At 42.1% G+C, this 23404-nt stretch overlaps 1 protein-coding gene across 12 annotated transcripts in view; it reads left to right on the top strand.

Moving 5' to 3' along the window:
- The first annotated feature begins 5273 nt into the window (after positions 1-5273).
- DOK5 (docking protein 5) overlaps positions 5274-23404 on the top strand; it is a 45106-nt gene continuing 26975 nt past the window's right edge. For 11 of the 12 annotated variants that reach the window (XM_068912691.1, XM_068912682.1, XM_068912685.1 and 8 more), the window contains exon 1: positions 5274-5482. In XM_068912691.1, coding sequence (XP_068768792.1) covers positions 5417-5482 — 66 coding nt within the window. In that variant the 5' untranslated portion in view covers positions 5274-5416. The remainder of the gene's footprint in view (positions 5483-23404) is intronic. The other variant, XM_068912694.1, reaches the window with a different exon arrangement.

Here is a 23404-nt window from a genome sequence, read left to right on the forward strand (position 1 = left end):
TTTATTTAAATACGTTATAATAGGAAACAGCATCCTGCTAGAGTACTAGCTAGGTGTGTCGCAGCCTCAGTGCTGACAGTAGCACCAAACCCTCTTCCTAGACGACTTTATCAGTGACAAGGTCTTGGTTCCTACAGAATGTCCTAAAAAATTTGAGACATTATCTGCACCTCTGAGGGGTCAAGTCCTAAACGAACACTGCTAGGTTTGATACTAGTATGTCAGGCAATCCTAGTTAGCAGATATATTTTGTATATTATGTAGTGCAGTTAAACCCACCTACATGGGCAATGCAGTTAAATGTGGATCTTGACGCGCATATGATATAATCTGGATTCGGGGGCTGCTGAGGTCTCCAGCCTTGCTGCATTGCTTACTCACTGCTTGATAAAACCTACGGTTGCATATGTTGGGACCTACTTGGGGAACACTGTTGCTGTGCTGGCTCAGGCTGGAAGTATCAAACCGGCACTGGTGGCCAGCAGTCAGGGAAGCTGGCGTCATGCAGGCAGCATCTCTCGAGCTCTGCCATAGCCAAAGGTCAGAGCGAGCTGTCAGTCCCGAAGCTGCACTTTGATACACTGCAGACTCTGATAAATTACATACAGGAAAAGGAAGGATGGATGGTGACCTTGTGCCCTGCCGCTCAGTCCTGCTTAATCCCTCGTCTGTGCTCTGCAGATGGAGGAAGGTCCCTTGATGTATGTCTTCGGGAGAGTGAGGATGAAAAAGTTGCTAAAATGCTTGTAGGTGTCACAGAAATACAAAGCAAGCAAAATGAATGTTACGTTTTTCGCGAGCTAATGCTACCCTGGATTCACTCGGCTTGCAGATGCAGTCAGCATATATTTATTTCTATCTTAACATTCACTGTGTTGACAGTAATTTTGTTAGGGACAAAATATTACAATCAGAATCAGACTTTCCAGTAAAAGGAGGCATTTCATTTGTTGCTTTTTTCCCCTACTATCTTCTCTGCTTCTCACCACCTTGGCCTAGATAAAACAAAATTATTTGAATGAGCTGTGCAGAGGCAAGGTAATTTCAGTGCCTCATACTGCAATATTACTATACAAAATGACATGTTAGCCAGGTTATTGGTTTGTTTATTCTTATTAAATATTGATTATCAGTTGTTTATGCTGAGAGGCACTTTCCCATTTACTGTGCAAGTAGCTATATACCTCTATTCCTTTTTGTATTTTTTTTTTCAAGTTTAGTCTCATGAATTTGCATGTTTTGACACTGACTGATATCTACCAGTAAGTTATGTGTGCCATCCACTAGTATAACTTTAGTGTATTCAAAATCCATGGAGAAAATGAAGATGTTTCTCATTAGGAGTCCTGCTTGCACTTTTCCAGGTGTAGAGGAATCTAGCTTTGAAGGTAGCCTAAATTTTGTGAAGGTTTCATGGATTCTGCGACCCTCCCAATGCTGCTCTGCTGCCTGCAGCTTTGCTGCACTGTCCGTTGCATAGGAGCACACCGTACTCCTATGCACGTACTGGAAACAGAGACCCAGGGGAGGAAGAAGTAACAACACAGAGTACTTGAGAAATCTTTTAATCCCTATGGAATTCATTCACCAAAATCAATTAGCACAATAAAAACCAGATGGGGAAGGAAGAGAAATTCTCAGCAGTTTTGTGCTGTGGGACCAGCTTATGGTTTTGCATTAGCACCAGCAGTAGAACAGGTCACAGTTTTAAGATCAACCTATTCAAATGTCTGCATTTTGAAATATAGTAAATCCAGAATAATTCTTTTTTGTTTATTTTTCCAAAATTAAATATGGCTGACCAAGATTTGCTTAATGATGCAAGGCAGCTCTACAGATTTGGCTTTGTATGAAAAAGGAGAATAAGGGATTTCAAGGTTTGGAATAGCACAGAAAAAAAACACATTTACTGAAGAATTACACCTTTTTATTTTTGGTCATTGCCTATTGCGCTTCATGCAGCTGGAACTGGTCCAAATTCAGAATTTCCATTGCAAAAATCAGACCAAAATATCAAAAAATTATCTCACACTGAAACAAAATTAAACATATGGAATGTCAAAAGCTCTTCAGAGAGATATTACATTTGAATTCCCGTGACCTTGAAGTACTTGATAAGGTTAGAACACCTCATTGTCATATTATCATTTCTAAGCTAGTCTGAAAAATCAAAACAATAGTGGGAAAATGACAGCATTTTTGACCTTATTGAAACAAAATGTCATGGGAGCTTTTCATAAAAAAAAATATTGGCACATGTTACCCATTTGCAGAAAATCATTTCAGGGCGATCAAATCAGAAACTTTTTTGTCAGGCAATGTGTAACCAGTACGAGCTCCATCTGTTCGTGGAAATATCTTCCATAGAAAATATTGCTTCCTTAAAATGGCCTCTGCGGTTTTCATATTCTTTAGCTGGGCAAGTCCTGGAGATGCTTGTCAAAGATCACCCTTAGACTGTGATGAAATAATATCATGGGCTCTGGGGGTGACATGCTGCAAATATAATATGGTGAATGTAACTTCTTTTTAAAAAGCCATCATGACATTTTGAAAAACTAACTGATACCTTCATTTTCTGTTAAAAACAGTGATTTCTGTTTCCAGAGCCCTGAAAGCAAACAAGCTCAGTACAGAGTAATATAATATGTTATTATGAGATTAGAATATAACAATAATCTACTTAAATTATTAACAACAGGCTAGTACTTCAAAATGACCCTTGACTTGATCTTCATTGAAAATAATAGCAATAACATTGTCATTATAATGAGAAGAATTTGCATTTCAATGAAAGCTTATTAAAAAGGTTTTATACATTTTTGAATATCGATAAAGATGTGTAGCATTTGCTTATAGGGAGTACAAATGGTCACTAGACCCCTAGGGAAATGAGAGAAGGACTCCTGTCCTTCTCACATTTGCATCAATATTGAAAGCCCGATAAATAAGTTTTTTTGTGGTGATCATACTGGCTTGCAAACCCAAACAATGAGATTTTCTGGCACACTCTTGAAACATATTGCACGCATGGTAATTAAAATGCATTTTCTCTTTAAATCCTACCATGTGCAAAGGATTTGTTGTTAAAAGTAAAAACGTTAAACAGACATTAACTTCCTAATTCATCAAAGGATAAGCACATTCTTAAGTCCACCTTTACTTAGCAAAGCTCTTAGGAATGTGTTTGCCTGTAAGATTATGCTAGCGCCTAATGAAACCAACAGTGTGTGTTCCCAGGTACTGGAAGAGATTAGAGGAAAGGTCTAAACTTGTTGAAAAGTCATCTACTGTGGCTTTATAATTTGTCTCCTGCTACAAATATCTTTGAAATCAAAATAAATCTCTCATTAATTTTTCTGCATTTTGAATATGCTCCATTATTCTAGTATTAATATTTTTGTGGTGCTTGAGACTGTAAAATATGTTGGCTCACTGAATGCACACTTCTGTACAAGATGAAGCCGGCTGGGTGTCTTAGTTCTTCTCAGCTTTCAACTAGTAATGAAGTCTAATGAATGGTACTATGGGGTTGGCAATGGTGTTCTTGATCTGTGCAACATGTTTACTGAAAATACGTTACTTGGCAAATTTGCAGTTAGATACCTACCCTTTGTAATATGCAACTTCTGTGTTCTTTTTGGGACATTTTATTCTAGTGGAAGGACTTATGCATCTCAGAATAATCTAATTTTGGGGTGTGCTGGTGCATGGGAATGGATGTTTTCATTATTTCTAGCTGAAGCTGCTCTATTTTACGCGTTCCATAAAACAGCACAGCGCAAAGGAGAGGGAAATGTAAAATAATAAAGTCTGCTGTGAGGCAAAGACTGCAAACTTCTCTCTTTCATCTCAAGTGAATTAGCCCTTCAGCCAGAAAGTCTTACATTCTCTCTCTGTAATCCACTCCATCAATTAATTCTTAGTAAAGCCCTGCAAAGCATAATCACCTCTTCAAGCAAGAACTGAAAGCACCACACTGTTTCCATAGCAGAACAACCAGGCTCATTTGAGGTTGCTCCTAAAATGAAGGACCTACATATTTAAACCACAGAGAGGACAGTTGTATCACAGATGAGTTTTGTAGTCACTGAACCATTAAATCCAATTGAACACGACTTCCACCTCGCCCTGCATGGCTGTGAGCTGCTCGGCCTCCCAGGCTGCCCAGGGAGCCAGGGCGCGAATCCTGGGGGCGAGAAGGCGCTGTGGGACTGAGTGCCTGCAAGGCTGAGACATTTTGAGACATTCCCAGAAATGGATTTTGAAGCATGGAGGGAATTCTACTAGTAAAAGTGCAGGTGCTGAAAGACCTAAGACCCTCTATGATCAGGCAGCAGCTGCACAAGGGGCTTTAGCAGCTAAATGTTCACTATCTAAACCCAAAGGCCCTTTTATGCTGCTAGGAGATTCCCTGGGCGTTCCTGCTCTGCCTGCCACCTTGCTACCCTGCTTGCAATTCCCATGGCATGATAATCCTCAAAGTCAAAGTCATCTGGCTGACCTCCTCCTCAGGCTGTCTATATTGGGAATGCTATTAAAAGATGCTATGGAAAGATGAACAGGCCGTTTTTCCAGGACATAGTATTTACAGTATACCACTAACAGATAACCTTTGTAGAGCACGCGGGAATCCCTGGAGTCCCCTCTCGCACGGGCTCTTTGGCACACTCAGCAAGCTTTGCATGTTCTTGGAAAAGGAGAACTTGGTGGATGCAGAAGGCACCCCGGGGCAAGGTGAATGTCTTTCATTAGCACAACCACGTATTGCCTAGAAAATGCAGTGTATGCTTGTGTGACATTTCCACGACATGAAGTGCATTGTAGGACAACAGCTCCGGTTACCGGTCTTCAGCAGGAGATCCTGGAGCTGAGCCATTCGGCAGTCTTTGAGGCACCTGCAAGACTTTCTGGGAAACCCACTGTCCTGTGGAAAACCAGAGGTCCTACCTGCTTAGCCTCAGGCTCGCAGGGCAGATCTGACTACTACCAGCTGACCCACCTGCAGCTGCGTGACAGCAGCCACGGGCTTGATTCAGTCAGTGCACGGTGGCTTAAAATATTTGCGCAAGCTTTAGCACAACTCCTGAAGCAGCCTGCGACCTGGAGACTGGGGAACCCTTTGCTCCTCCAAACGGCTTTTTAGGGGGTGGGAGGGGTCCACAAGCCTTACCGGGAGGGCTGGGTACGGCGGGCGCGGGCACCCGAGCCGGGGGCTGCGGGGAGAGCGGCGGGGGGATAAAAGGGAGGCGCAGCGCGGAGGCGGCGCTGCCGGCAGCCCTTCCCCCGGCGCGGCCCGCCGCGGGGCCGGGGCGCTCCGCGGGGCGGCGCGGAGCGGAGCGGAGCGGAGCAGAGCAGCGCGGCCGCCTCCTCCTCCCCGCCGGGCTGCGCGGCGCCTCCAACTTTGCGCGGAAGGATGGCCTCCAATTTCAACGACATCGTGAAGCAGGGCTACGTGCGCATCCGGAGCAGGCGGCTGGGGGTGAGTGCTGGCCCCGCTCCGCGGCTCGCCCGGCCGGGGGTGGGGGTACCTGCCTCGGGTTTTTATTTTTATTTTTCTTTGCCCTCCTTTTCTGCAAACTGCGTCTGTGGGCTCCTCTGGAGAGGAGACAACTCCCCCCCCCCCCCCAAACTTGGGGGGGAGAAAAGGGGGAGGGGAAGGTATTTAATTGCATGTGCATGTATGCATGGTATACATGCATATATGTACAGATACATATATTTCCCCACCGCTGAGACACGGGGGTCCTGCCAGCGGGGCAGGCTGCGCTCCCTCCCCGCCGCGGCTCTGCCCTTCGTGCGGCGGCCGGGGAGCGCTCGGGCAGCGGCGCGCCCGGTGCCCGCCCTGACCCGGGAGCGGGGCAGCCCCCGCTGCCGGCGACTGTGAGCCGGGGCCCCTGGGGGCCGGGAGGGGATGGGTGCGAGCGGGGGCTCTCTCCGGCCCTGGGAGGAAGGCGGTGGCTTGAGGGATCTGTGCCCCGGCGGTGAGGGCGAGGGCTGTGCCGGGGGTCTCCCTGCCGGCCCCGGGGGTGTGCTGCAGCTGCTGGGGCTCTCGGTGCTGGGGTGGGGCAGTGGGGTGCAGTGAGGAAAGTGCTTTGGGGAGGGGGCTGCTTCAACCTGAGGCTTACAGCTTTCCTCGTGTGGGCCAGGAGAGGACCCTGTGATATCTTCATGGCTTTATGTTAATTGTCTTTGAGTTGCTCCAATGAAAATCCAAAAAAACCCAGCTTCCCCCATCCCCTTAGCTTCCTATTTTGTTGTAAATTTCTTTAAGTCTATTTTTCTTTCACTATCACATGTTCATAGTTTAAGCTGTAGGTGCCAGATATACAATAGCAGCAGGCTATGTTATCCCTTGTTGGGCATTTGCTCTTCTAAAGTGTGGCCTGTGCCTGCCCTTCCTGGGGTGCCGCTACCTGTTCTCCTTAATAAGCTACTCAAGCAGCTGGAGCTGAGACTTGCATGCTCCATGCCTCCTTTCTTGCTTCCTGAGCCAGCGTGGCTTCAGGGGGGACTTGGAGCGGAGGGAGGCTTTGTGAATATAAAATATTCTAATTGGTGTATCTGCCGCAGGACAGGAGAGTAACTCATTTCTGGTGGTTACCAAGAACTGCTAGGTTATTAAACTGGCAATTCTGAATTATTCATAGCATGAATTTTACTTTGAGAATTATTACAGTGGGATTTTACCTGGAAGTTTTTGCTGGCTTATTCCAATTAATGTCTCATTATCTTGCTAGACCATGTTCAATGGATTCTGTACAGTTTTGGTAGCCTCTGTCTCCCTAGCTGGCTTGGAAAGCGGAAAGCATTTTAAAATATTCTGGTAGGCAGCTTTCAGTGGAAGATGATATACATGGATTTGCTGCATGTAATTCATTCTTTATGAACTATGTGATTCAGTGATAAATGGAGATAACTTTATTATGAGAGAGCTTGCAGTAAATTTGGCTGGATTAGCCTACCTATTCTCTTCTAATGGAAGCATTCAGTTTGTTCTATCACAAATGATGATTAAGATTAAACTGTGACACATCTTTCCATATCATAACCTACTGGACCTGTGAATAGGGCAAATCCACTGAGATAAGCTTCTGACCTTTCTTTTAATAAAGATTTCCAATACCCTCTTGTAGGAGGGTGAGGAATAGTGTTCCTCAATATAAGTAGATTTGACAGCTGAATGACAAAAACCGAGGTGGAAATGGAGAACCACACTGAGCCCATAGAAGTGAAACAAATATTAAATGCTTTCTTTGAAAAGATAGTTTCTTTATGTAATCTCAGTTCTTATTCCAAAGGCTTGTACTGTGTTAAATGCCTGAAAAAGTGTGAAAGTGGTAGTGGTGCTGAAGAAGACTAAGCAAAGTGCTAGAGTGGCTGTGGCTCTAAACTTGGTAAAACAAGAAGCCCTGCACTTGCTCTTAGCTCCAGGCTTGCTGTTCTGCTGGCTTTCAAGTGCTGCAGAGAATGTCATGAGGCAGCTTGGGTTGTCCGTGACCCAACTGTTGCTGCTTTAAATCTGGTGGTAGGCCTGGGGCAAAGAAGCTGAGGTCACCTCTTCAAATCTTGATGCTCCACACATCTCATGCTCAACTCTACTTGTTTTCAAACAAGTAGATTTCTTAACTGTAATGCTTTTCTCTTCTTGTAGCTCTCAACTTAGAGTACTGGTTCACTTGTTATTTCAATCATTTATTCCTGAGTAAGTATGATCAGAGTCCTTCCTGTAACTTATTTTCTATAAGCTTTTTAAGATCAGAGTGCCCTTATTTAAAACATCTAAGTGAGAGTGGGTACTTGGGTTAATTATGATTAACCCGAGCTCTTTAAATGCAAGACAAGCTTGTGTTGATTGCTGCAGTAGTGTAACTGTCAGCATTTGCTTCTTAGGATACAGCCACAGCTGTGGTGTCAACTTGCCGCTTTGGGAATTGCTTTCCCTCCTTGATGCAGGTAAGTATGTGCAAGGCCGATATTGAAGCTGGCTAAGCGTCTAGGGTTGATGCTGGGCTTTAGGGAGAGCTTTAATCCAATATTATTAGGTGGCAAATGAGAACGTGGCCCTTTAGAGGAGAAGGAACTATGTAAAGTTTGTTTTCTAGTAGCTAGACTGGGGAGAGGTGTTACACCTCCTCCACCAAGAGTTTGAGGTGGCATGAGAAGGGAAAATATTTTTGCAGACTTTAATTTGTTCAGTTGAAAACTTCTAAAAAAGAACTCTTCTCCATACCATGGAAGTTATAGGAAGGTCAAGCTTGCTCCAGCCCCATGTAGGACTCCTGTTTAATTGAGAAGAATTTCAATACAGTGTGTGTGGTGAGATTTAAGTGGGAGTTATTAAAATACCTTCCAATATTATGGTGGCACAGCTATGATCAGTGAATTTTCTTTGCAGACTGAATTTAGATCCTGGATTTTCCTCAGTAATGCTATGGTAATTCCATCACCAAGGGAACTAGAAGCGGAGCTTACATCTACAAATTATCTCAAGAAGTGACTTTTCAGAGTAACTGGGGTGCAGGTGCTTGATTTGGAAAGAAAGACATGCAGGAAAGCACCTTGCTCAAAACCAAGTCACGCTCTTGCAAAAGGACAATTCTGATAGGCCCTACTTAATTCCAAAGTCTAACTTGGGCCAATTAGTTTTGTACCTGGACTGTTTTATTTACACTTTTAAATATTTAAATTTGCATATTTAATTTAATAGAATAGTTTCTATAGCAACATTGGTGGCACATGTGTCTTCTGCAGAGCCAAATGTATTCAGAAGAAAGGATGCTCTTGATGCTTTCCACCCTTACAGGGGAAAACACAAATCCCTGGGTCAGTGATATCTCTGTTATGTCATTAGCACTGACACATGGAGGAGATAGTGTTCTAGAAAACTGCTGCACAACATTATAGGCTTCCTTTTTAAAAAATGTCTGTATATAGATATCTCAGCTTTGTTCCATGGGCAGCACTTCCTGGAGTCACCGCTGTGCCTGTCTTTTGGGTAAGCAAATGCTCCAAAATACTGAGCACTTTTGCTTGCAGTCACCTTTGAGCAGCCTGAAGTGCTTTATAACTACATGGGGAATAAGAGATTTTTGTAGCTTTTGAACCTAAAATTATTTTTTACTGTTGTGATTGTGATATCTTGTTCTGTGGTACAGATGTGACCTTTGTGGGGTGGGGGAAATATATTGTGTGGGATGTTTTCTCGCTTTAATAAAAAGGCTTATCCCTGTATCTCCATTTTTAAGGACAAAGGTGTGCGTGTGTTTCTTGTGAACACACTTGGACTTTATTTAGGGATGGGCTGCTTCTACTGAGTGTTCAAATGACAAAATCAGAAGTGGAACAGATCTTTGAAAGAGAGGATGAGCCTGACTCTCTGCAGCTGCTGTTCTCACATCTGGTATTAAACTGATGTTGGCTCAGATACTCCCCTTGAAGGAGTGAAGGACACTCCTCATCTGTGGATCAAGTAGCTTGGGGTGCTCTTGCTTGGGTGTTTCATCACAGTACTCTGATACCAACTAAAAATCTGTGGCTTTTATGAAGAGTAGGATATGACAGTTCAAGATATCCCTCCAGAAGGCTTTTTGGGATGAAAACTTGCCCGAAGAGCCTTAAAAGGAAAGGGGCTCCTTGGGCTCAGAGCAGAGGAACAGGCAAGCTCCTTTCCTCCCAGGGTGAGCTGTGCACACTGGTTGCAATCTAACACTTCCACTGAGCTGCCTGTGATTAAAGGCTTAGCTTGCCATTCCTGCATCTGGACCCAAACTGTGGTTTGCTGGAAGGCATGTTTCAATTTGAGGATTAAAGAGCACAAACTCCTCTAAGGATGTCCTCTACTGCCATAATTGCAAATGTAGTCAGAAGCAAGAGTTGCAGGCTCAGAGGGATGGTGGGTGATCTCCCTGCAGCCTTTGCCTCAGGCTCTGTTAAGGCAGGAGCATCCCAGGGTACAGACTTGTGGGCTTGATATATGGGAGACTGCTGGAGCAAGATGCCATGGGGTTAGCTGTCAACTCTTAGCTCCTGGTATGCTAGTAACACACTAGGAGTGTCTTATTGCATTAAGTGATGCAGTACTGGTTAGTGTCAGAGGGAAACATCTCTGATGAACTGCAACTGCCTTAAGCTGTATCCAGCTAAAAGCAAAATAGTGTTGGTCAAACAGAAGTGCCTCAGCACCAGCTGAGATGTACTGGTGTGGAGCAGAGACATCTGAGCTGTGCGTGTTCAAAGCTGGTCAAAGCCTTGGGGTCTGGTTTGACTCTGTGCATTACTTCAGTGACTAGAAGCATTGGCTTCCAAAAACATTCTCTCATCTCTGGCATGCCTGTACACTAAGTACCTTCTTTCTGTTTGGTGGTTTGGCTGCAGCAGCCTTTGTTACTGCTTTCCAGAAGCAAAATACCTAACTGAGCATACCTTAAGACAGTACAGGTTTGACTACACCCTTTCTCCAAGCTTTGTCTGCTATAAACACATCTGGTTTGGGTGTTAGTATTCCCATTGTATCCCTGTTTCTCTTTCTGATGGCATTGCTTTTAAAGTCATCAATAGAAAAGGTGTATCAAGATTTGAACTTCATTCTGCATATGGTGATGTTTGATCTCCTGTGGTACAAGGTAGATCAAAGTTCTGCATGGACAATACAAGGAGACTGAGTTACTGAATAATCTTCCAAGAAAGATCCAGCAGCAAGGATAGACTCTCCAATTTTTAAGGCTTAAAAGAATGTGGAGCCATCTACAGTAGTTTATGCCCTCATACGCTCTTGCTATCCTGCAGCTTCCCTGTGCTGAAGCAGTCCCATCTGTCTTGCTAATAAAGCTTTTTTAGACTGTCTTTATTCTGGAGAAATATCTATGAAAGATCTGTGTTATAACCAATAGTAAGCTAGGCTGAAATAAGGAATGAATTAAGGTTAAAAGTTTGAATGTACAGTTGTTTGCATATTGTGTTTATTTCTCTTATTCTAAAGCAAAGAAAATATAATGCAGTGGGTGTGATGCTTTCTGCTTCAGCAAGCTTCTTTTTAACATGGGAACTACTTATGTTAGTTGGCTGACTGGCAGAATGTTATTTCAGGTTATCTGTCTCTTGATTGCATGGCAAAGATGTAAGAAGTGTAGCTTTACAACTTCAGTTCACACAGACATCAGAAGTAGCCTATCTCAGCTTATATGCACATTTGGAAAAAGGATTCAAGAAAACACTAAATTTCATACACATCTTAAAGCACAATAGGAAATACTAGAGTAATTTGTATAGGAGAATTAAGATGAACTGTATTCTAGGCAGAGATGAAAATTTTTTCCTTTAAAAAAAGCATGATTATTAAAACTGGAACTGTCTAGGACAACGTATGCAGTTGAATTAATATACATAGATTATTGCCTCTGCATGGCAGAAGTATTTAAAACAAATAATCCTGGCCATTTGGTGTATGTTGGAAAAGCCTTACAAAGCGTCCTTCTTTCCAGAAAATATACTACTGTTACTTGGGATGTTTATAACCTAGAAAACAATCTTAAACTACAAATAACATGTAGAACTTTCAAAATTTGACACTCTTAACAGGGGGGCTGATTTATTTTATGATCTCCATGGTTTTATGAAGGTACTTCTGCATATAATCACTGGAGGTCTGGGAGTTTGCTCCACAGTTTATATTACTATCATATTGCTACAGGCGATTAAAAATACTCATTTGGGAGGATCTATTGACTTTAATGGAGCTGTGCTAACAGCTAAATATCTGTTCCTAAAAACCCAAGTCTCTGCAAAGTCTTCATATATCTCTCTTTCAGAGAATAAAGCACATGCAGAAGAACAATATAGTGTTGTTTTTTTTTTTTACCTAACAGTTTCTTGTACCTTCGTCTGGCAAAGGAAGTGCTCTTAACAGATTTCTGCAGACTCCTCCAAGTCTCATGGGGCATCTTCTACTTTGCACTTACAGGCAAGCCTCAGCACTGTTCTTGCAGTCATATCTGTTTAACAACACTTCTAATTAAATCCACAGACTGCACAGCCAGCTCATGGTGTTGTGTGTAACCCCATCTGTTGGAGGCACCTCCTTGTTATGCAAGGAATGATCAGCCTCATCTGTCTATTAGAAAGTGGGTCCTCCATGGAAGTTTGGGCCAGATCCACGAAAGGATCTCAGCACCCAAAGTGAGGGTTAGCTGGATTTTAGTATCTGAAGTCCACAAGTACGATTCTGATGCTTCTGTGTGTCCTTGTGGGTTTCCCAGGGACACTGGAATCTGCCAGCATTCCCCAGGGTTTTTTGGTGATGACAAGCATCAGGTTGTTCAGCATCTGGCGTGTTCCTGCAATCCTGACCAGGGGCTTTTGTCCCCTGTCCTTTGGGCCTGGTTTTGTGCAAGCAAAAGTATAGAATGGAGTTTTAAACAGCTTTCACTATTTTTGTTTCTCTATTTCTTGTTCTCAGAGTGGCCTTGTGTAAGTAGGCACCTGAGTGTCTGGCTGCCCTTTCCAGAGGCGCTGGAACTGAATCCGCCTGCTAAGAATTGACTTCTTGGAGGGGAGGGAAGGGGGGGAAAAATAGGAAATTGTGCTCCTGAAGGAGCTGCATGCATCTTGCTGGTCAGTGAATTGGCACATAGCAACCTTTCCTGCCATGCTGTGGCTGCTGGTGTTTTGCGCGTGGTCACTTAACTCTGCTCCAAACCAGCTTGACTGTTCACTTAAGTCTTGGTTGTCGGAAAATCAGGGAGACGATCAGTGGTAAATGTAAGAGGGTCTTTTATGAAAGATGTCATACTGAAGCTACAAAAGTAGAGTTGTTCCCTCTTTAGTACTAACCTTGCTAAGGGCAGAAACTGAATCTGTGCATGTCAGGCTTCTTTGCTTGATGGGGCTGACTAGCCCAAAAAATCATAATCGCATCAGTGTGAAGGAATGTGATATATGTGGTGTCCTCTGGTGCACAACTAGGGCTGTCTTATAATATCCCGTAATAGAAATTTGTAATAATTATTCTTCAATGGGGCACAGAAGGGAGCTGACTTCATAAGTTTGTTGCTAGTTGCCTATTTCTAGGAAATACTTAAGTGGAGTAATGTGAGCTGTGCTGCCTGCCAGATGTTTCTGGACTGATTTCTAAAAACTCAAAGAAAACTAGTCCTTAGGTTCCAGGACTGCTTCCTGTCTTCAATATTGCAAGTCAGGTATTAGTTAAGAATTTTACTAATTTTAAAAAGCAAAAAATTCACCTAAAATCAGGGATCTTTTGTATTTTAGAGTATTGCATGAAAACTTGCATGTTGGACAGTGGCAATATTAAAGAGGAGAAATAAAATTTCTTGCTGTAGATTGTTCCTTAGGAAGTATAGCATAAATGTTTACTGCATACATTGGCTCTAGAACTAGATGGGAAAACTTTTGATTAATGCTTAGAAGTTTGGAAAAACTTTATCAAAGTTTTGGACTTTTGCTTAGGAAATCAAAAATGAAAAAACTTAAATTTTTAGCTCCAATAAAGCTTTTCATTTTCAAAAACTGAGGAGTTGAAGCTTTTGAAGAGTTTTCTGTTCTTGATTTTAATTTTACTGGCTTCTTGTACACCATTGAGAAGATTGCTGTTGAACATTTTAAATAACATGTACTTTTACAAGTTTTGCATAGCACTGTTTCTGCGAAGCCCTGTGGGAGGAACGGTAAGATGGGGGAGAGACAATCTGCAGGACTAGAACCATATGGTTCGAGACTGGTGCTTGAATAAGCATGCCAGAAGCTAATATGTGGATTTTAGAGTATGAGTTGTGAAAATTGGAGACGAGAATAAAGCAGGACTGAGAGGAGGTGGTGGCTGGGGGGAGTTGTCTGCCTATACCTATGCTTGAAGCAGCCTTATTAATCTATAAGGCTGCTTAATCAGTTAATAAACTCTAGTGTTCACCATACAGCTGCTTTCAGGCTGCAAGTACTGAGACAGCAGAGAACTTGAACGTTTATGTCTGTACCAACTTCAACCTGTAAGATATTAAGCCTGTTGGTTACTCATATTTTTAGAAAACTGTTAAACAAGGTGTTGGAACAAATTCACAGATATTAAGATGTCTTGACTCATTTCAGTGACAGCAGGGATAGGATCTAGGACTACTCGAGCTGCTGTCCTTGAGCTAGGAAGGGGAGAAGTACCAGCAAATGGCCTATTATTGGGTCTGTCAGCCCATGGACAAATCCATTCCAGATTTCCTCTGACACAAAGTTGATGTGACTTTGAGTCTAATCAGTCAGTAGCTGTCTTGATAGGGTTGCCTCAAGTATTGAAGCAAAGGTCCTTGGTGCTAAGATTGAGGTTTCCAGAGTGAGCAGAGGAGAGCTCTGTTAGGCAGCGGCTGTTTGGCTTGCGTTATCCATGCGTTGGACAGCGCCGGACCAGCTGCTTGGGGCTGTGTTCAGGCTGAGCTGAAAGGAGGCTTTCCATGTCTGTTTCTTTTCTTACCATATCTTGATGTTGCCTTGTAAATACAGAGTGGAGAAGCAAGGCTCAGATTTCCTTCCCATGGCCCTTCCTCTTCAAACTGTTTTTTGCTATCTTTGAGTTGCATTTTCAGGCAGCACCTGAATTTTTTGGGGGAAACTGCTCACAGTCCAAGATCTTGTGATCCAAAGCTGAACCTCAAGCTTGAAAATAGGCAAACCTGATCTTTGGCATTGTGTGCAGGGAAACAACAAAGCCTAAATTGGTTCAAGCAAACAAACTTAATGTCTCTAATCTTTCTCTGAAAGGCAGAAGGGGCAAGATTATGCAGATCATGGTTTGGAGTTTGAAATGCTAGTTTTGATGATGGCCTTCTGGGAGTAGGAAGAGCAATTTTCTTTTTTGTTTTTCTAGCATATTTTTTCCACTACATTTTCCATGTTTTCCTTCGGGTTCTCATTGTTTTACTTCAAAATGGTCTGTCAGCCAAATATGGCTCCTTTCATAAATGGAGATAACTAGTAAGTAAGTGGTTCTTACCCATTCTCTATCTAGTTTTAGGTGTGTGGGGGGGAGTTCTCATTTCAAGTCCAATGTGCACCTGACTGGGGTGCCCATGTTTTTTTTGCTTTTATCTCACGCAATTCCCTCATCTTCTGTCAGTCACCTTTCCTGGCTGTTCTCCCTTCCTGCTATTTGATTTTTCTTTGCTAGACACAGGTCTTTACATCTTCTGCAGGTGGCTAGCCGCTGTGCATATAGAAGAGTATGCCAAGAATAACTCTTAAGTGGTGGGAAACCAGTTGTTACAAGGGAAGTTCAGTTTTTTTTTCCCTGGTTGATGCCTTTCCATCATCAGTTTATGTGGTGTGAAGATAATTCTTCTGCTGATGTAAACTGGCATTACTCCATTGAAAGTAGATCACTGATAAATTAGTAAATTTTGTTGTGTTTCTGAAGTCTTTAAAAGAGAAGGAACAGATATAAGGTCTGTGCCTGAGACTGGCATCTTAATTTGATGTTTCTGTAGTTTTAGGTATACTGTGAGAGTTGATGGACTGTTCCTATTATCTTCTTGTCTAACTTCATCAAGTGCTGTCAGAAATACCACTGAAGGTTCAGGCTATTAGAATGAATAGAATCTTTTCTTTCCTTCACTGAGGACAATGTAACTAGTTTCAATTAAAAAATATCAATACAGTAAAATCACTTGTGTTTCCTTCCTTCCTTGTGTTATAACCCTAATTTGTTAGATTAAGCTGTCCCTTTACTTCCTGTATAATGTTTATCTGGGGAATCATAAATGCTATATCAGCAGCAATGGTAAAAACTACTGTTACTGGTCTGACTAACGCATCAACACCAGTAAAGATAGATGTTAGCTGATTGCACTGAATTAACTGTGTATGAGTGAGTGGCATGCTCTTGGCACAGTGCTTACATGGCAGAACACAAGTGGCTATTCTGTTTAATGAAGTGGCGCAAATTAAGAGGACAGTACGCTCAGCGTTCAGACACTTCCTCGGCAGCGGTCATACCTTGCTGAGGCTGGAGTCTGCCTAAATACGAATGAACTCTTAAACAGTCTCTTTCACATCCACTACACAGAAGTGACATGAGAAATTTAACAGGAGCTGGTTTTGTCCATTTGAAGTAATGTGAAGTCCGAGCAAGTGCAAGAGGACTGCAAGAGCAGGTGGAAAGTTATGTAGCAGGGAAATATTGGCTCTGGAATCCTTGTTTTGATTTGTCTCTCTTCAGAAGTAATTAGAGTAATTAAAAATGCTGGCCTCAGTTGCACCTTTACTTTAGTGTCTGGCCACTCTGCTTTTTCACATCATTGCTGAGAAGAAACTTGTGTACAAGTTTCAGTTTACACTGTCTAAAAGCCTGGCATTTTTTACTCTAAATGCACTCTGACTGGAGAGAAGCAAGATGTTTAAGAGGAGTTTTTTTCGTGTGGTCACAGCTTTAAATGTTCTGGCAGGGCAGCTGAGCCCTCTTACATGCAGGTTCATCAGTTTGTATGCAAGATCAAGTCCATCTACTGATGGCAGGCCCATGGATTTGCTGCTGTGACTCAATTCGTTTGTGCACCTGCCTTCAGTAACTCAGTATGTTTGAGATCATTGCTCTGAAGTCAGTGCACCATAGTGCTTGAAAAGGGAAGTGCACTTTAATTGCTGTGGGCTCTTTCCTGAATCGGCTTTGAACAGAGCATCAGGCTGTCTGGCAGTCTAGGCCAGATGACTTCAATTATTTGCTGCAATCCTGTAAGGCAATGCTGCTGTGCTTGTTACTGTGATTTAATGGGCTGCAATTCGATCACTTTTAACAAAGCACTGTGCTTTGAAATCGAACTTGCAGTTATTCACTTGGTAGCAATATTTGCTGTTTCATGCAAATTCACTTTAATTTTAAAACTGATCCGGCTCCCAAAGGAGTTGAGGGAATGACCTATGACTTGCTGCATAGCTGTGATGTCAGAAAAGAAAATGTGGAAGGAGTAAGGTAAGTTTACTTTGGGAGAATAGGATGGGTTAACGGATACTTTAATACTTATTTGAGGTATGTGGAGAGTGTGTGTATGGGAATGGGAGGTAGCGCAAATTTTATTAAGGGATGCCTGTGATGTTTTTTGTTGAAGCTTACAGTTAAACTAGTTGGCGAATGGCAAAGAACAACACCAGACCAAAAAATGGACGTTTGCCTCCATCTGTTGTTGTTGGCTTGTACAGCATTTGTCATTTTGGGCTCTCCAAGCAACACATATGGCACAATAAGTGTCACTAACTCAGCCTAACAGGTGGGCAAGTGGTGACAAGTACAGCTGGATTGCTCAGGTTATACACTGAAGACTGAAATTAAAGTCCTTCTCCTGCTTCTGGCTTTAGGATGCTGACAGCTTGGGGTGATCTGTAGAGATAAAGGCCATATTCACATACACTTCCTGCCTTTCTCATCTCAACATACCTAGTCTTGAAATCACAAGTCCAGCTCTGAAATACTGCTCTTACAAATGGCTGTATGCTGTAGGAGGCTGAAATGAAGCCTGTTTCTCAGAGCCTAAACAAGCACAGCTCATCTCTGCATGCAGAGCAGGGCTCCCTGTACCTTCTGGACATGGAGCTCAGGAGACATCCCTGTTCCAGCTCCTTTAACCAAGGAGCTTGTGCTCTTGTCATAGTTGTGAGTTCCTGTTAGTAAGGGTTAGCACATATGTGGTCTGCAGCCTCTTTACAGTTCATGTGCTAATGAGCTGTATCTATGCCATTTTCCCCTAGATCCCACATAATTAGAGTAACCAGATCAGATGTTTAGTGACCAAAAAAACCCCAATTCCCCAACCATAATTCATAATGGGCACTTAAGTTATTCAGCAGTTGCCTAATTCTAGTACAGCGCTAAAATAGGTTGTTAGACTGGGCTGGTGAATTAACTCGACCTAGTAGAGCAGCACATCTGATGGGGCTTTGCAGAGCTTGGAGCCAGCCTTAATTGCCTGCACAGTCAGCTTTTAGTCTCATGGAAAGAAAAAAGTAAATGTTTCCTTAGTAGCTGAAGTCCCAGACTGATTTCTCTGATAGCTTCATGCCTAGAATTAACTGTGCTCAAACATAAAGCTTAGCACATGTTCAAGGCACCAAATCAGGTGCTTAGTTCCACTCTGACTTTTTTTTTAAACTCTCACTAGCCAGAGAGGACTTCACCTGTAGATGCTTCTTGGCGCTGAGAGGCACTTTTTTCTAATGGCCTAACGCAGCCCAGAATGATAGCCTTTTCTGTGCATGATGAAAACCTATTACTTTGAAGGCTGTGAGCCCATAAAGAAGGGTCTGAAAGTAGGAGGATATTTTAAGTAATTATCTCTTTCTAAAGATACTGTATCCAACTAATGATTTCTGCAGGAGAACGGATTGGAAGTAGAAGTCTTGCTTTTAATTTTTTTTCAGATCCTGAAGTGCTAGACAGCCACTAGAGAAATTGAAAAATTGAGTCAGGTTCTATATTTCCTTCCGTCATGTCAAACAGCGTCACTGCTTATACCTTACGTCTGCTGTGCAGTTTGTGTTGTGCAGTTTATTTACATGTTAGTTTATTAACAGGTCTCCTGAAACTTGTGTGAAAGGAATGCTTGCCAAAAGCCACCATGCACTGAGTAGAGAAGGAAAAGAATAAATGACTCCTTTGCTGCCTGCTTAGGGCACTCATGTGGGATGGACAAGTCCTAAATTTGTTTTCTCTTCTTAATTTACATTTTATATGAAGTAGGTATCACTGGCCTGTTCTAAGTGCCAATCTCCTGGGTGTCCCCCTTGCTCCCAAGCCTATTTTGGTGCATGCACCTGAAGTCCAGATGCTGTTGTAGGTGTCCTGAGTCTGGTGGCGTCTCTGCCCTGTCTGAATTAGACCTGTAGTGTCCTCCCAAAGCCCTCCAAAAATCTATGGTGAAGAAAGAAGCAGACTTCTGTGATAAATGTGCTTCAGCATCTGGCTAGGATGCCTGATTAAGATGCTGCTAAACTCGAGTCCTTCCAGTTACGTGCATCAACAGTTTGAAGGGGGCACATTGCTTCTAAACTACCTTATTGATATTTGCAGGGATTTGCTGTAAAGGGTTCTCGCAAGCTCCTGGTTGCCCTCTTTAAATTCTGTTACCAAGCAGGAATGCAGCTGGAAATCCTTTCCTGTCTTTGGACAGTTACTGGGCAAGTCATTTTATACATCAAAGGGTGGATGTAGGCACGTCTTTGTTCTCTGTGCTTAGACTGTGGCTCTCCCCACCTTGCTGTGAGTCAGATAGTGCCCTGTTTCATGACAAACAGCATTTTGGTTACTGGGGATGTTTTGGAAATAAGTAAATCTTGTGTATAGAATGAACCCCACATAATCATGAAGGACCCAAAGAAGAATAAAACCAGAGCCCTGGTTGTTTAACCAGGGTGCCAAGTGGGAATGAATCTGTAGCCTCACATCCAGCTGTCTGGTGTCTTAAACTAATGCTGGAGGAATGACTGAGTTCTGAGTCTGAACCTTTAATAAAATACTCCTTCATACTCCTTCTAGGTTAATGCAATTGCAGTTAGGGAGGAGAGAGCAGGAAGAAAAGCTCCCCCCCCCCCCCCCCCCCCAAGGAAAGACTGATTAAAACATTTCATCTTTTAGATCAGCAGACTTTCTTTGTATTCTAGATTAATGTGTGTAAGAGGTGTATAAATTTATCAAGATCTGTCAGGTATTGTCCACTGGTCTTATTCTAGCTAATTCTAGCCAGGGTTAAAGTCAGATTTTGTAACTTGATGGGAAAGCTTTGCAGTATTGAGCAGTCTTCACTTGTGCGTGTTCGGGATGCACAGAGACGAGTTTGCTGCTTCATTCCTATTGGCAACTGCAGATCAATTCTTCTTACTTTAAAATATTGTTCCTGAAGATGCAGGGGAAGAAATGAGGTTTGTTTGTCTATATAAATCCTTTTCAAGGGAAGGAGGAGAAATCTAGATTATCTTTAGTTCCCTGGAGAAGAAGATAGCTTGATGTAAAACAGCTTTGATTTATGTGGTCATTATAACCTGATCACAATGAATAATGCAATATCACTTACTCATAACACTAACATTGGATATTCTGGGGAAGTAAAATTGTCCTGTTGCCAAGTGCAGCTATATCTTACAGACATGGACAATGTGGACAATTTTGCTGCTTATTTTGCAAAGCCAGTGAACCAGTTTGCTTCTCCATGCACTTTTGAAGTCACTGTAAACAAATTTCAGGTACAATCTGGGTACATTTGCAGCTATATAATTCTTTCTAGTAATCTCTCTGCTTATAATCATTTTATACTTGTATTGTGTGGGTTTCTTCAGAATGAAACAGTGCTGAACGTAGCTACTGACAGTATATGGAGATAATATCTTTATTTGGGATGAAGTGGAAGATACACAACTGGGTTGGAGAAGTAGAGGCAAGTCATGACCTATGGAAGAAATAAAATACAAGTATTTAATTGGAGTTAATGATGTCCCAGAAGAGTTGAGGGTCTTCACTAGACTCCCTCAACATCCCATTAAACATGATAGCATCATCATGCATGGCGGTGCCTAGACCTTTTTAATAGAAAGCAGTCTTCCGGCTATTCACAGAAACAGCTACCTCATGGAGGTTTACTGCTTCACACACGTCTGAGAAGTGAATATAATTAAATGACTGAGTTACAAGTTGGCTTTCTAAGAGTGTAGTCACTACTGCCTCTTTACATACAGGAAATAAGATACAAACATTTAATGCTACCTAGCTGACTTAACGTGTGTGGGGGGGGAACCTTGCTGCTGGAAGGGATTTTGTATATACAATTCCAACCCAATGGATGTTCCCTGACATAGTTTAGGGCAAAAACATCTTAATTTTCCATATGCAGCTGAAGTACTTCAGTGGTGACCTGTCTACAGTCTTCTTGGATAAGACAGTGCGTTTTTGTTGCAAAAAAGCTGAGGAGACCATACTGTGAGAAATTGCTTACGTTACTGAGTTGTCCTTTAGCTAAGTTATCTGTTTCTACAGGTTATCAGAGTTGCAGAAGTCAAATTACTGGCAGTAGCGTAGACTTTCTGAATGTTATCCTAAGCTGCATAATGGCACTTTTTTAACTGTTTTTAGAAAAGTAAAGTTGTTTGACAACAAGTCCCTATAAATGCATGCCGCTGGAATTTTTTGTTTTCGGGCACAGAGCAGAAAAATACAACGCAATAAAATAAGGCAGCTTTCCCTGAAGGCTTGCTCTTTGTTTGCAAGACAAATTTGCCAAATGATACTTTGTACTATGTCCTTGACCTTTCTTTCCCACCCTGTACTTGTTTGTTATTTAACAGGGATATTCTTTGTCCCTAAGGCAAAATAGGCTTACTTTGCCTTAATTTTTTTAATCCTCTACCACCTGACCCAAGATACCCTCAAATGCTGAAATTATATTTGACTATGTCTGGGCACTCTTTTTAGATCAGTTGCCAAACCAAAGTATAGAGTGGGTAGGGGAAAATCAGCTTGAGCTGAGCTGCAAGCTTTGTTTTTTATAAATTCAGACTTCTGTTCTTGTGCAGAATTTTCATAAAGTAAAGAATGAGATTTTTTGGGGCATTTGAAATAGAGCTTTTCTCTCCTGATCAGTTTGGAAGTGGTAGTGGTGGATATGGTGTTCTTCCTTGCCCATGCCTGTTCTTTACAATAGCTCTGGGATTTGGGCAGTCACATAGGACAAGACTCTGGTTTCAGCGTCTTTCTCTGAGTGTTTCAAACCATATCTGAACCATTAAACCCAGAAAAGTTGGAGGGAAGCCTTTCCATGTTACTAAGCCAGCTAGTGACCAGTTCCAGCTCAAGGCAATAGCTCCTTGCCTTGCAGTGTATTTCCAGCATCGGGAGAAGCAGTGGGAATAGCTGAGGAATTCTGCCCAGTTTGTAAGATGTAGCACTGAGGGGCAGCAATCCAAATGCTTGGATCATGTAATTCCTTTGAAGTTGGTCCTTCTTTGACTTCAGTTGTGGTAATGACTTACATCAGCTGATGCTAATAGCTCAAAATAGAGCTGACTGATTTGATGTGACCTTGGACATGCATAGTAGATCACCTCACCGAGTTTCAGACGATCCATTTCATACAGTCACGTTGTTATTTCCTTAAGAGTTTTATGGTGTTGCCTGCTTTTGGCCTATTAGAAGCTGAAACTTTCAGAAGAGAACATAGGAAGTAGATGTTAATTTTTATGATACTTGAATTAAATCTGAGGTTAAGCTTCTCAGAAGATCTTGCAGAGAGTGCTTTGGAAGTTTTAGGAGGTGTTATGCAAATGAGAGCTATTGCTGTTCTCTGCAGCACATGAGATCCTGATTTGCTCTTTGGATTATCTAATCATTGTCAGTGCAAGTGTTTGGGGTGGAAGTAATTACAGCAGCACTTTTAACTAATTCCTATTCATGTAGTAGTGTGGAAAACATTGAGTTGAGGAATAAGTGAGCTAAGTGTTTGTGACTGAATAGGCACCTAAGCATTTGGAGCTGGTTCTTGTTAGAGCTGTTTTGACAGCAGCACCAATGTAAACAGTTCGTGTCTTCTACTTGAGAAATATTGACAAGTCTCAGACCTGCGCTAGATCATGATGGCATCAAAGACCTAATTACTTGCTCTGTATGTAGCTCATAATAGGTGTAGTGATTAGCTCTCTGTTCTCGAGCATGGCATTCTCTTCTATGCATTGACTGTGGTGAAGAACTCTGTGCTGCAAGGCAGGAGCTACTAAATCTGCCATTGCTGGAAGCTAAGGATCTTGTGCAGTTTAGGTTCAGTTGAGACTGTGCTGGATGTTCATCTAAGATGTTACCTTATAAAGGTATATGGGATACAGAAAAGTTACTCTATGATAGTAGTATCAATGTTGATGGCTATCTCATATTTTCAAAGCTGCTAAACAGACCTTCAGCAGACTGGAGTTAGATGTGTTCCATAAACTAAAACATCAGATCACTGACTTCAGCAGGAATTCAAACAGCTGTTCATTTAGGCACCTTATTCTACAAATATACCTTATTCTACAAATATAATTTATGTATACCTTTGATTTAAATTCTTTAACTTGTCTTACCCCCACCCACCCAAACACCCAATAAGAAAATATGTATTTTTGTTGCTATAAATGCTAGACAAAGCCCCACTGAGGGATCAATCACGCTAAAGTAGCTGGTTTTCTATTTGCATGACTTTGGAGATTTGAAAACTCTCTCAAGAGACTTAAGCATCTCTCTGTTAATTTAACATCCAGGATCTCTAATCATGGACCCAGACCGGATGGCCAGGTACTGCACTGACATGCAACTAAAGTCTGTACAGAGGCAGTTGTACTATAGATGAGTATAGCAATTCATTAGACAAAAGTCACTTTGTAGGTAATCCTTATGAGG

Source organism: Struthio camelus, chromosome 18 (genome assembly GCF_040807025.1).
Source record: "Struthio camelus isolate bStrCam1 chromosome 18, bStrCam1.hap1, whole genome shotgun sequence".
Classification (NCBI taxonomy): domain Eukaryota; kingdom Metazoa; phylum Chordata; class Aves; order Struthioniformes; family Struthionidae; genus Struthio; species Struthio camelus.